The 15,512-nt window shown below is 35.1% G+C and overlaps 1 protein-coding gene across 3 annotated transcripts in view; it reads right to left on the reverse strand.

Annotated features, from left to right (window-relative positions):
• Positions 1-15,512, reverse strand: part of LOC150076549 (sphingomyelin phosphodiesterase 4) — a 324,202-nt gene that overhangs the window by 15,885 nt on the left and 292,805 nt on the right. For all 3 annotated transcript variants that reach the window (XM_090388185.1, XM_090388183.1, XM_090388184.1), the window contains one exon: positions 11,149-11,436. In XM_090388185.1, coding sequence (XP_090244311.1) covers positions 11,149-11,436 — 288 coding nt within the window. The remainder of the gene's footprint in view (positions 1-11,148; positions 11,437-15,512) is intronic.

A 15,512-nucleotide genomic window follows, 5' to 3' on the forward strand; every position in this document is an offset into this window, starting at 1 on the left:
TAGAAGGTAGAAAGAAAATAACTTTGAAAACTGGGTGGCAACACTGCACCTCTTGGAAACTGTTGTTCAATTCTGGCTTATTAAAGACAAAATTCTCTGCAATTTAGATCCAGAAGTTGATGAAATCAAATTGAATGACACATAAATAGATGAAGAAATTATTACTGCTTCAAAAAATAACTGGATTTTTTTTTTTTTTTTTTTACAATTTTGTTTTATTGAAAATTGTAAAATTGAAACAATAATATATTCTTCATCTATTTATGTGTTTCTTAATTTGATTTTAATGATAGGCAATCACATCACAATACAAAATTAATATTTAAAACCACATGAATCAAAACTCCTACAGAGCCTATCCTTATTAAAATTCACTACAAGGAGCCCAAGTTTGGAAAACTTATGCATAAATGATGTGCATGCATGCACATGCACTTCCTGAAGTGAAACTGTTGGGAATAGGTTATGAAGGACAAACTTGCTAATGCTCATAAATAGATGAAGAAATTATTACTGCTTCAAAAAATAATTTATTTTATTTTACTTACTTAAAAATTCTTGGATGTACAGGTAACTCTCGTACAAAATGGTAGTTAGGTTACTATAAAACTCATGTAGTGTGAAACGTGTGTATAATAACAGGTGTACAAAATAATGTGTTATACGAAATTAAGAACCAGTACAAAGGGGGGGGGGTTACGTTCCAAATGCTAACAAAAACACACCATTTTTTTTTATAACTATAGGAAACTTCATTTTTATTAAAAATAGTAATAACTGAACAAACATCTCACAAACTGTGATACATGTATGTCAGGCCATGTACATTCATTTAACTTTCTTCATCGCTGCTAAGCACAATCAAACGAGAATGTTTTCTCTGTTGCAGAATATCTTCACCTTCTGAATTTTCTTCTAGATTTCATGTATCTTCTGCTTTCTTTAAAAAAATCAATAATCTGGGTTTGTTTGCTTGATAGATCTTTGTAAATTTCATGGTATGGAGCTAAGCATTTCTGAAGCTTCCTTTTGAACTATGTGCTACTTTTAGTCGAAGGTTCTGTATTCAAAAAATAAGATTCCAATTGCTCAGCTAAGTTTATGCCTTCCCGTATGCTTTATAGTGTAAAATTTGGAACTTCAGAATTTTCATCTGTGCTATCATCCTCTGAATTGATTTGGTTTACGTCCAATGCCATTTCTATCAAATCTGCTTCACCAGCCTCTTTTTCTACATGTAATTCTTGAACATCTTCAGTAGTCATATCATCAAAACCTTTCCCTCCTACCGACTTAGCAAGTTCTACTATCGCATTGATTCCACTTTCTGCTGGTTCAACCATATTTCCTGAATGAACTGACTCTAGCCATACACTTTCCCAATGTATATTTAATGTTGACGGTTTTACTTCTTTGAGCAATAAATCTTTGATTTCAATGCAGTCCACAATCTCCAATGTAATGGGCTTTAAAGGTAGATATAATGCCTTGATCTAACAGCTGAATTAAAGAAGTTGTATGGTGGTAGGAACATTACTTCAATGTTTGGATAACTTAAATCTTTTGGATGGCTTGGCGTGTTATCTGATAGTAATAAAACTTAAATCTACATTTTTCTGTTTTAAATACTTTTCCACAGCTGGCAAAATAATTTAGAAACCATTCTTTAAACAAATCGGTAGTTACCCAAGCTTTTTTTATTTGCTATCCAAATACCAGTAACGCATTTTTATTTACATCTTTCATTACACAAGGATTAGGGGATCTATAAACCACCATAGGTTTTATCATGTAATCTCCTGATGTGTTACTGCATCTTATGTAATATTATGTTACTTATGTAATATTATGTTACTACATAATATTACATAAGTAATATTACATGATCTTTTGATGCCTTAAAACCTGGTGCAGATTTTTACTTTTTTTGAAATAAGCATTCTGTTGGGCATTTTTTACCACCAAAGATCTGTCTCATTGGCACTGAAAACTTGATGTGGCATGTATCCATGCTTTTCAATAATTTTTTGGAATTCCTCTGCATACTTCTTGGCAGCTTCATTATCAGCCGATGCACTTTCTCCTTGAATTCTTGTTATGTAACGAGAATTGGTTTTTAAATTTATCAAACCAACCTTTACTGGCAACAAACTCCAGGTTAACAGAAGAGTCTCCATTTTGATGTTAACAACGTTTTTACTGGCGTTATTCCAAAAATTTTGTAATGAAAAACTGTCATGTGAAAAGCGTTATGAAAATTTATTCCAGTTTAATTTATCTTCTATTGGACCAAATTTAATGAAATTTGGCACGGAGGTTCATCTTAGCTCTAGACTAGAGAAAAAAACCTTCAATCTCTGAAAATTGCAGTAGTTTTTCCAGGATAGTGGAAAATATGAACACGTGTTCAAGGAAATTTTCTCATGTAATAAATGGGATAATGTGGACATTAGCATATCGTTGGAAAGCTAAGGAATTTAGAAACAGAAATATTAAGGTTTTAAGATACAAATAAACTTAGGAAACTGGGAAATGTATTAATTTGAAAATGCTTCTGGTTTCAAGCCACCTGGTGTTTTCAGATTGAATGTAATTTTATTTTCTTTACAATTAAACTCTGAGGCTGGCAAAGAGTTCTGCACATTTATGAAAACATTCTTTAAATTGGGCATGTCATCAGATCTTTCGATAAATACTACATGTAATGGAACAACTATAAATGGTGTATTTAGTCGTGAACTAAAATCTTCAATGTAAAAATTATATATTCTACTTTTAGTCATCACAGACCAATACTTTCAGTAACCAATATGTAATTATCATTAATAAAATAAAAACATTGTTATATTATTATCCATGAATTTAATTAATATTTCAAAATTTAAACGTTTTTAATGCCTGCTGATGACTAACACGTTCGCTGCCGATCATGCGCCAGCGTGTGATGTCGCAGCAGTATTGAAGAGCCGATCATGTGCAGGCACGGGATGTAGAATCATTACCCAGTGGCCAATCACGAGCGGGATTCGTTAGACGTTAGTATGAAGTTCTCAACTTCAGTTGGCATTGTTATATAGTTGTTTCGGCGTCAAGTAAAGGGTGTAAACTATATGTAGTTGTATGTGGTGTTGAACATTTTGTTATGTGACGTGCGGAAAAGCCTTGTAATATGAGTTGTGCAGATGATAGTTTAGCAGGCCTGCTGCGCCCAAAAAGAAGAAAAGCGCAATATAAAAAATTACTTACAGATGAAGAAATTGCAAAAACGTTGGAAGAGTTATCTGACATATATCCCGGTGACGTCAGTTGCGATGATGACGAAGATTTTATCCCTCCAAAGGACGCTTCGGATTCAGAAAGTGTAGATGAAGAAGATATTGTGGAAGAGGCTACACTTCCACAGCAGGATTCCGGTGGGTTGGAAAACGTCATGTCGGAAAATGACGTAACATTGATGAAACAGTTTCGTTTTACAAAATCCGAGTCTTTGCTGCAACCCGTGTCAGATGATAATCCTATAGATTACTTTCATCATTTATTTCATCATAAATTATTGGATGAAATAATTACATAAACAAATGTTTATGCTCGTGAAATTTTTCTTCCCCGAGAAAATAAAGAACATTCTCGAATAAATGCATGGAAGGACACCACTAGAGATGAAATGCTGGTATTTTTGGATTGATTTTACATATGGGAACCATTCGACTGAACCGCATACAAGATTATTGGAAAACAGATAAACTGTTTGGATTACATGTGTTCACAAATAACATGAGCAGGAATCGTTTCTTATTATTACTGCAGGCCTTACATTTTGCAAAAAATCCAGAGAAGAAAGAGGTATGTCCACAGGATCGCCTATATAAAATTCGAAAAATGGTGAAATTGTTCAATGCACGAATGTCGGAAATATATCATCCAGGACGTGAGATTAGCTTCGATGAGTCTATGATATTGTGGCGTGGAAGGCTTGTTTTTCGACAGTACATTCAAAACAAACGCCATAAGTATGGCATAGAGTTATATATGATCACAACGCCTACTGGCATGGTTATCAAATTTCAAGTATATAACGGTATGTTAGATGATTCTGGTGGAAAAGGACATGCACAAAAAGTCGTCATGAACTTACTTAATGGGATGTTAGATGTCGGGCATAGCATATTTATGGACAATTATTACAATAGCTATGAACTCACTAAGTGTCTCGCTGACAAACAAACCCATTGTACTGGGACAATCAGAAGTAATAGGAAAACAGTTCCAAAAGAGGTTTGAGAAAAAAAGCTGAAGAAAGGGGAAACTTTATCAAGGTGTGTCCGTGATGTAATGATTCCTAAGTGGAAGGACAGAAGAGATGTCAGTTACATATCTACAGAATACCAAAATGATATGGTGGAAACGCAGAACAAACGAGGCGAACTGAAATCAAAACCATTGCCTATAACTGAATACAATAGGTTTATGTCAGGCATTGACAAGCAAGATCAAATGTTTTCCTTTATCCCTGCGAAAGGAAAACCATTAGGCGGCCTACAAAAATATTTATGCATATTTTGCAACTAACAATGATGAATTCACACCATATCTATACTAAATATTCACATAACAAGATGCAACTTTGACTTCCGTTTATCAGTGATCAGATCTTTATTGAAACAGCCATCTGATCTCCCGCATACTGTGCATAATGTACCAGAACTGGAATATGTGCTCAAACCGCGGGAAGAAAAGGTGGAAAGATATTAAGGAACCAATGCAAACGTTGTTATTCCGAAGGGAAACGTAAGGATACAATCTATATCTACAGTGTTTGTGAAGGATCACATGGCTATTGCTTAGACTATGCGAACATTATACCTAAGTAACATTCTTACACATAGTATTTGTAATCTGTATTGGTTTGGTATGAAATATTATGTAGTTCTTAATGTTACCATGTTTTTTTGTTTTATTTACGTACTATATTATTATGTTTTTGTGTAACGCGCCAGAGCGTGATGCGGCATTTACAGCCAAATTTGACCTCCAGTTCCTATCACGTGCTGGTGTGTGAATCACAAACTCTTTTGGAAACTGCTTATACGACACTTGAATATTGATATGGTATACCTAACAATCCCTTATTACCAATTTTCAAGCTTTTTCGTTAAGGAAACACAGCCGGCTTCTCGTGACAGTCTCCTCCTCCTATGCTGCACTATTGACGATAGCATGCTGACTCATGACCAGCAGCGAACGTGTTAAATGTAAAACACGTTAAATATGCTAGCGGCAGGACACTATGTACCTGGTACAGAATTTAATTTTTATTCTTTTAAATGGTTATAAATTTTTTAGTGCCTTTTGTTTAATTACATTGCTGTCTAATGGGATCCATTTTTTACTGCTATTGTCAATCCAAATACTGAGTGCTTTTTTCCATTTTCTCAATTATCGGTGCTCAGGAACAAGCTTTCATATTTGCAGAAATGAAAGTCCTGTAACAGCAGTTCTAATTTTCTGTTCACTTTTCTTTATGGACCAGATTATTGCTTCATTTAAATTTAAACCGTTTGCAACATATGATACCTTTGCCCCTTTTTTAAGACGATCCAAAATTTGTATCTTTGATTCTAGAGAAATAAAGTTTCGTTTGAGCAGTGCTTTTTTTGCTTTCCTTAGGACTGAAATTTAAATCGCAACAAAAAAAAAAAATTATTCCAATACGATTCTTTAGAACAAAGTTTAGTAATACATACCCAGTAAAATTTATAAATGATCAAATAAAAACCAAAATAACCTTACAAAAACCTTAACAGTTACAAACTGTATGCTTTGAAGTCAATTTTTTTATGGTCTCAAACAAGCACAAGTTCAATAGCACAGAAACTAAACTGGGGATTTCTCAACAAAATACAGTGGACCCCCATTTTATGATTGTTTCACTGTAATCAAACCACTTTACGATGATAAGCCATAATGCAATATGTAGTAACCGTTAGTCGTGATCAAGTTTGCATAACTTTGATATTATATATTTGGATCTTAGAAAGGCTTTTGATACTGTTGCACATGGAAGACTGCTGCACAAATTGGAGCAGTGTGGCATTGGAGGCAAATTGCTGCTATGGATAAGGGGATGGTTGAGTGGCAGAAGACAGAGAGTGGTAATCAATGGACACTGCTCAATGTGGACTAATGTTATTAGTGGAGTTCCTCAAGGTTCAGTGTTGGGTCCGTTGTTGTTTTCGGTGTTTATGAATGATATTGATGATGGGATATCAAGTTTAATGTCCAAGTTTGCAGATGATACAAAGGTTGGCAGGGTCGTTAAGGACAATACTGACGCTATGCTGCTGCAACAGGATCTGGACAGGTTGAACAGATGGGCTGAGAGGTGGCAAATGAGGTTTAACATCGACAAATGTAAAGTGCTGCATATGGGAAACAGTAACCCCAGAGCAACGTATCAACTCTGCGGTACTACACTGACAGTGGTGGAGAATGAAAAGGACCTGGGGGTAATTGTGCAGGCAGATATGAAGTTCTCTGAGCAGTGCAGACGAGCTGCAAGAGTAGCTCATGGTGTCTTGTCAATGATATACAGGAATTTTTCTAGCAGGGATAAGGAGGTGATTATTCCCTTGTATAAGGCAATGGTAAGGCCACATCTTGAGTACTGTATACAGGTGTGGAGGCCTCATTTCAAGAAGGATGTAGAGCTGCTGGAACGGGTTCAGAGAAGGGCAACAAGATTAGTAAATGGAACAAAGGGTTGCTCTTACGAAGAAAGGCTTAAGTTTTGCAAATTACAGAGTCTGGAGACTAGGCACCGGCGAGGTGATCTGATAGAGGTGTATAAGGCTTTGAATGGTTTGAGCATGCTCAATGCCAATGGGATTCTTCATCTTTCTCAGAATAATCACCTCAGAGGGCATAAATTCAAATTGAGGAAGGACGGATGTCGGATAGATGTGCGGAAATTTGCCTTTGGCCAGCGGGTGGTTGGTTGGTGGAACCGACTTCCATCACTGGTTGTTGAAGTTGATAGCCTAAACAAATTTAAAGCTCAACTGGACAGGTATTTCGAACAAACGGAGGGGTGAAATGGGAGTGGGTTTTTTTTTTTTTTTTGGCTGATGCTGAATAAGCTTGCTTTCTTGCATCATATGCCTCTGCTAATGCTAATGCTAATGCTAATTGAATTTTAATTCTATTAAATGTCAACTCTAATAAGTGAAAATAGAAGGAATATTATCTACAGGCTATAAAAGCAAAGATATAAAGGCGCCTCTGTAGCCAGGTGGGAAGGAGCAGCAGTGCGTAGCACATGCTTCTTGATTAGACTGGGGTTCGAGCCCGTCACCACCAAATATGGAGGATGCGGAAAGGTCAGGGAACAACCACCGCATATTCCCGGAGCAATATGGCCTTAGTTGCTAATGCTCCTAAAAACCAAAAAACAAAAAAAAAAAAAAAAAATATATATATATAAAGCACAAATTTAACTTTATTACCTTACCAATTAACAAAATTACAATATACGTGAAAATAGGAAAAATATGTTCAACAGGTTAACAAAATTAAAATAAATTTACATTTATAGCTTAATTAATACTGTAATATGTACATACTAACTAATTGATATTTCTGATCACTGACTTTTTTTTTCTGAGTTGCAAAATTTAAAAACAGTAAAAAGATAAGCAATCAATAACAAAAACATGTCACACACAAATCGCAACTAACGTGATGTTAGTTGCGATTTGTGTGCGACATGTAATATGCGCTATGGAGTAACAAGTTTACAAAGCTTAAAAAATAGGAATGAAGAAAAGATTCTGAAAATTTATTTATGTTTTTTATATGATTGAAGATTTCAGTGAAGGGGAAATACATTTCACCATAATACAGTAAACCCCCACTATTCGGGGGGTTACGTTCCTGAGAAATGCCGCGAATACCGAAAACGCGAATACTGAGTTATGGCTCTCACAGTAATAAAGGGGTTCCGTTCCAAAGTACGAAATATATAAGAAAAACTAGTCTAAAATTTTGTCTATGTATGTATTATATTTACCTTCATAATATGACTATGTACATAGACAGTACGTAGTGAAATGCAAGCATATGGCATCGAAATGAAAATAAGAAACAATTTAATATTAAATGTAATATTTATTAGAAATTTCAAACAAATCTTTCAAACCAGCGCCAGTGCTATCACCAGTTTCTCTAAAGTTTTGCCTTTTCACGAATGATGGGTGAACTTAACGGAATTTTATTTTGAGTTCGGTCTTCTATCCACAGATTTAAAGCTTTTTTAAATTTAACATCATGAGTTACAGAGCAAATTTTTGAAGCAATTAGCGCGTTTTCACGGACACTACGGCAGATTTTTTCTTTCGATTTCTTGATTGATTGTACCGTTGACTCATTGATTTTATAATGTTTTGCCACTGAGGAGACACTTTCACCATTAGAAATTTTATCTAATAACTCAATTTTATTCGCTAATGTCATCACCTTTGATCTTTTCACATTTCCCTTGTTATTCGTAGCCATATTTTTGTATGGGTTAGAAAGAACTTGTCCACAATAAAGTCACTTTCTTCCATTAACACACTCAAAAAAAGTCTGTTTTACACTGCAAAACGGTAGATTTATCACTTTTATAAGCATATCAATTTATAAATTGATAAATTTATTCAGTTTATAAGCATATAAATTAAAAGCAAACGAGGAAACGTTCCATGACAAGAGCATAACACATACTGAACAAGGATCAGTGAGAAACATCCACGCTCGCGATTTTGTCACCCCTCTCCCCCCACCCACTGAGCGCTGTTTTGACCGGGAAAGATAATTTTAGCCACGCCCATGTTTTTTTATGGCGGAAAATGTTAACGGCGCTTTAAAATTCACATTTTTTTAAGGTTTCATTTTATATTAAATCAACGACCGCGAATACGCGAAACCGCGAATAGCGGGGGTTTACTGTAACGTAAAAATCCACAGATTCCAGCTATCAGTATTATTGCCAATACAGTAAAATCGAGTTTACTACTGTCCATAATAGATTGCACTAAACACAAAATCTCAATAAACCCGAAACTGCAAATTGTTTTTATTGTTTTATGGTGGTGACCTCCAGAAATGTGCCTTAGAAAAATATCACAAAGGCATTCAAAACTGATTCTTATAACCGAATATATGATAACAATGATTTGAATTGGTTTTTTGAAATTTTATTCTATAACGGCCAATTCTAATAACCAGTGATCATGTTAACTAGTGCCTACTTATTTCACTTTACGATGGGGATAGGATTGTCCCTGACCGGACCATGTGGTCCTTCTTCTCAGACAACAACAGTGTTTGTAAATGTGTTGGCCGTATATTTTGTTTTTGCATCCTTTAGTTTTAGTGATTTTTTGTGTTGTGCTTATTTGACATAAATTTACCGTATTAAATTCATGTACATACAACATTGTGTAAACTGATAAACAGCTTAGTTACATAGCAAAAATTAACTTCTTAGGTCTTCAAACGAATTACCAAAAAACAATGTGTTATTGGGCTCATATTACGATATAGTAGTAGTAGTAGTGGTGGCATGTGATGCAAGAAAGCATGTGCTTATGAAAGCATGTGTATGAGCTTATTCAGCATCAGCCAAAAAAAAAAAAAAAAAAATAACACCATTCCCTCCAAATGCCTGTCGAGTTCCTCCTTAAATTTATTCAACCTATCAACTTCCACAATGACAGATGGAAGTTTGTTCCAGCAATTAACCACCCGCTGGCTAAAGGCAAATTTCTGCACATTTATTCTACATCTGTCTTTTCTTAATTTGAATTTATGCCCCCTTAGGTTCGTAATCTGAACAAGTGGAAGGATCCCATCAGAATTCAGCGTGCTTAACCCATTCAAGGCCTTATACACTCAATCAGATCACCGCGCAGGTGCCTAGTCTCCAGTCACTGCAATTTGCAGAACTTAAGCCTCTCTTGGTAAGAGCATCCCTTCATTCCCCTCACCAATCTTGTTGACCTTCTCTGTACACGCTCAAGCAATTCTACATCCTTCCTAAAATGAGGCCTCCAGACCTGTACGCAGTACTCAAGGCGTGGCCTGACAATTGCCTTATACACAGGGATAATCACCTCCTTTTCCCTGCTAGCAAAATTCCTATATATCATTGACAAAACCCCATGACCTGCCGTGGCAGCCTGTCTGCATTGCTCAGAAAACTTCATATCTGCCTGCACAATTACTCCCAGGTCTTTTTCATTTTCTACCACCTTAAGTGTAGTACCACACAGTTGATATGTTTCTCTGGGGTCACTTCTACCCATATGCAGTACTTTGCATTTGTCAAGGTTGCCACTTCACTTCAGTTGCCACTTCTTAGCCCATCTGCCCAAATTATCTAGACACACTGCCATTAACAACCCTGCCAACCTTTGTATCATCTGCAAATTCGACATTAAGCCTGATATAACTTCATCAATATCATTGATAAATATACAAAACCACAGTGGATCCAACACCGAACCCTGTGGGACTCCACTCATAACATTAGTCCACGAAGAGCAGCACCCACTGATTATCACCCTCTGTCTTCTCCCACTTAACCATCCTTTTATCCATTGTAGCAACTTACCCTTAATACCATTCTGCTCCATTTTGTACAATAGTCTTTCATGCGCAACAGTGTCAAAAGCTTTCCTGAAATCCAAATAGATATTTTTGTGATACAATGTTGTCTTTGGAATGGATTAATATCGTGAAGAGGGGTCCACTGTAAAATAATAGGATTTCCCAATAATTGTTTTGCATAATGACTAGTGAATCAATAACAGGGATTCACAAAAAATAATGGAAATGTTGAAAAATTATATCCAACTTAATAGCATTAGCAAGGGCACATGATGCAAGAAAGTAAGTTTATATAGCATCAGCCACACACACACACACACCTCTCATTTCACCCATCCACTCGCTCCAAATGTTTCTCTAGACTTCTACAACGACAGGTGGAAGTTTGTTCCAGCAATCGACCACCTGCTGGCTAAAGGCAAACTTCTGCACATCTATCCTATAGCAGGGTTTCCCCTGCACAAAAGCTCAAAAATACTGTTATGCAAGTTTCTATCCTACCTTTTGATTAATGAATGATGAGATGATCCACAGTATTCGGACTAAGAATGTTATTTCAGAACTTTTAATTGGTTGAAGGTCTGGATTTCCTTGATAAGTCACATCATATTTTCTAAGTCCATTTATTAACTGATAACGTCCTAATGGAGTTAACTGAGGTACATCATTTTCTAGAACAAATTCAGGTGGCAGGGAAGGTGGTGGTGGTGTTTTTGAAGGTGACAAACGTCCATTGTTCTCAGTAAATGACTGTGAATTTTGTAGTGATGGAAGACTTGGGAATTGAAGCTGAAATTATTAAATGAGGTTAAAAATACTGTAAATTACTTTGGAGTGAATGTGTAACTTTATATTCCAATTATAGAATACACTATACATTCAATCATATACATAAAGCAACCATAAAACAAATTCAAATTATCTTTAAAAATATACATGCTTCTTGGAAGAGGGCTATTCATCCTTTACCAGCATCATGGTGATGTCCACCAAACTAACTTATATTTGAAAATAAAAATATCTATTATTGGTTTGACTTTCCATTTGTATCATTAATTCTTTAGTTATTTGTTGCTATTTAGCAATGAAAATAATCAAGTGCTCTAAAGAAAGAATTTAAAATTAGCAACACCTAGTGGATCACCTTCACGTAATATCACAGCTAATGGAGAAAGCAAATGAATATAAAACACCATTATGCCTGGCACTTGTGGATTATGAAAAGGCATTTGACTCCATACAGCATAAGGCAATGTTTCGGGTACTGGAAAGACAAGGCATTGAATACCCCATATATTATGATTTAGCAGAAAATATATGAGAGTGCTTCCTCCTTTATTAGGCTAGACAAAGACAGTAGGAAATTTAAAATTGAGAAAGGAGTTCGACAAGGAGACACAATATCTCCGAAGCTGTTTACTGCTGCCCTTGAGGAAGCTTTCAGAAGGTTAGACTGGTCGCAGAAAGGAGTCAATGTGAACGGAGAGTACCTAAACCATTTACGATTTGCAGATGACATTGTGGTCATAAGCCATGATCCCAAAGAATTACAGGAAAATCTTAATCAGTTATGCACAGCTAGTAAGGATTTTGGACTAAAGATGAATATGGCTAAAACAAAAGTAATGATGAACAAGTATGCCACAGAAAGGGAAATAATGATTGAAGGAGCAGTAATTGAAAAGGTGGAGTCATATACTTATCTGGGACAAGTTATTAGCTGTAATAATGATAAATGGCTGGAAGTCAAGAGAAGAATAAATTTTGGATGGATAGCATTCAGGAAATATAGTCACATACTGAAGAGCAATATCCCAGTTTGTCTGAAACGTAAAATAATGAACCAATGTATACTCCCCACCATGACTTATGGAAGTGAAACTTGGGCACTCACCAAAAGAATGGAAGAGAAGCTGAGAACTACACAGCGAAGAATGGAACGAATTATATTGGGAATCAGACTGTTAGACAAGAAGAGAAACACATGGATTAGGCAGCAAATTCAAGTAAAGGACATTCTTATCAAAACTAAAGAACTAAAATGGTCTTGGGCAGGACACATAGCTCGGAGACATGATGACAGATGGACTAATAAAATAACAGAATGGTACCCAAGAGGAGCTAGAAGAAAACCTGGAAGACAAAGGCGGAGATGGAGAGATGAAATTCATGAGTTTGTGGGTAGTAAATGGATGGCCAGTGCTCAAAACAGAAGGAACTAGAAAGTTGCTGGAGAGGCCTTCATCCTGCAGTGGATTGAAAATGGCTGATGATGATGATGAGTGTCCAATAAAAGGCATTCATTGGTGCAATCTTTGATCTGAGGCAAGCTTCTTGGTTGGTCACTCAACTCACAGTTTTTTTTTCGAATTTTGTTTTTTCAAGGCTTGCTCAACAACAGTGGAGGTACCAGCCATTAAGAAAACAGTGTGCATATGTGTAAATTTTGTCACAGGGATTTATTTAAAAAAACCAATTAAAAATACACAATTTCAGTTTAAAAAAAATGAGTTTTTCACAAATGTGTTCATAATAGATTGAAAATTAAAGGAGGTTTCATAAAGTGAATAATTCTGAATTAGTTCATGGATTTACTGAAAGCCTAACAATGTGCAAAAAAATCTGCCAGCATGACTGCTATTGTTACAATTTTAACACACCCAGTAAAGTTAAAAAAAAAAAAAAAGCACAATAAAACTAAACAGGAAGCTTTATTAAAATGTGCAGTGACTGTTGCAAAAGTTTAACCTTATTCAATGATGAATATTTACATTGTTAATTTTCTTTAGTATAATCTTCTGCAATCATTCTGCATTGTGCCTGTCAATGACAAAAACATTTCTGGAAGAAGTCTTTTGTTAATGATTTTAAGTGGTTCGTCATGTGTGACTGAATTCTTTAAATCACATTCTTGTCAAGTTCTTTTTCCATTTTGGGAATAGCCAAAGGTTGGCATGGTGCCGAATCAGGCAAATAAGATGGGCACAACATGATGGGAAAGTTTTTGTCAGTCAAAAATTATCACACACCAAATGACAGCACAATATCACAGTGAAAGATGTCAACCATCTTAAAACTTCCTGATACCTGCATTAACAGTGTCATATTGTGAAAGGAATTCTAATAACACCAATCACGCATTGTCAAAAAATGCAATCAGCATGACTTCACATGTAATTTTTACTACTGGGCATTTTTGGCCTTGACTGAATCAAGGATAATCCCCTGTTACAACTTTTATACAATTTGGTGGTATGTGTCCTGCGAGGGGAATATATGACAAAAATGCTGTAGCAGTCATTAAATGTAAAGAAAAAATTATCTATCTGAGCAACAATGTCAATTTTAGTATTCCTCAATTATTGTGTTTCCTTTTTAACTGCAAACTGCATCATTAATTGTTTTGTTAATGAAGATGTTTGGCCATAAACTAATAAAATAACATGGTTTCATTAAACTTATGTAATTATAAAAAATCCAAATTTAAAATTAGTGGGGCGTTCTGTCCAATTCTGGTAGCACATTATCATCATGTGTTTCAAAGGAGCAGTTCAAATTGACATACAAATGTTTATGTAAACAACTGAAGTGCCAATATTAAAGAATGTGAGAATTTTGATTTCACATGTGCAAATGAAGAGGTGGCATAAACAACTCCAGTGCTATTACGAAGAAAGTTTGTTTTTCAATAGTACCACCCCTTACTAATCTTAGCAGTATGGGGCTTCTTCCTTCCAAGGCAAACAAATTATGTCATGCCCAAATAAGGTGGGCAGAATTTGAACAAGAAGAAATGCACGCAGGATAGCATAAAAATATGAAAATTTTGAATTATTTATTGCCAATAAATAAAAACAGCAATGTGAGATATGCAGCTCTTCACAGTATTACAGCCACAGTGTCTGTCACAGGGTTAAAACTGCGGAATCCAACACAGCTTTCTCAAACAACCCAGATAAAAAGAGGACATGATTCTGTCTTTGCAAACAGACGAACTCAAATAAACAAATTCTAATTAAAAATGGTCCAAACTGAACAAATAAAGTTCTACTTGGCAATTTCTAAACTGGTCAGTTGTCAATCCAATCAAATTATCATTGTGTAGACTTCATTGATGTTTTGATGGTTTGTTGACAAGAGTCCAACTTTCAACTGGATATTGAAGACCATAAAATAAAAATATTTTCCATTATTCCTGACTAGAGTTGCCACATTTTATATATATATATAAAAAATCATATGAAACATACATCATAATTTTTATGAGAAATAAATTTATCAAAATAAAATGAACATTTTCTTTCAAATAAAATTCTTTTTTAAACACATGTAATGTACTTCTATCAGGATAAAAATTACTGAAAAACAAGGAACTGTATGATTAAAGAGGCCTGTGTGCTCTGGATTCATTATTCAATAACAAGGAACTGTGCAACTTTTTCTTGACATCATAAACTCTATCACTTATATTTATCTCTTTCTTTTTCTGAAACTGAGAAATACTTGATGGTCCTGAAAAGTCTTTTCAGGACAGTGGAACAAGAGAACTAGGGAAACTAGCAACCCTACTGCTGACTGCATTATTCATTTAATGCCATAACGAACAAATAAATATGATTATATTTTTAACATGTGCTCCACCATTTAAAATTCATGTATCTTTTTGACCTATTACTGATACTACTAGAAAAGAATTAGAGCAGATTCAGCTATAATCATGATTAATAGTTAAATAGATTAGTAGTGATAAGTAAGCAACACTGAATTCTGCAAAAAAAACCAAAAAAAAAAAACCACCATGTATAACTACAATGCATGCACACTATCAGATAAAACAGCCAGGCATAAGTTTCATATGTAAAAGC

The sequence above is a fragment of the Mastigoproctus giganteus genome, chromosome 13, assembly GCF_048544385.1.
Source record: "Mastigoproctus giganteus isolate SK-2022 chromosome 13, ASM4854438v1, whole genome shotgun sequence".
Lineage (NCBI taxonomy): Eukaryota > Metazoa > Arthropoda > Arachnida > Uropygi > Thelyphonidae > Mastigoproctus > Mastigoproctus giganteus.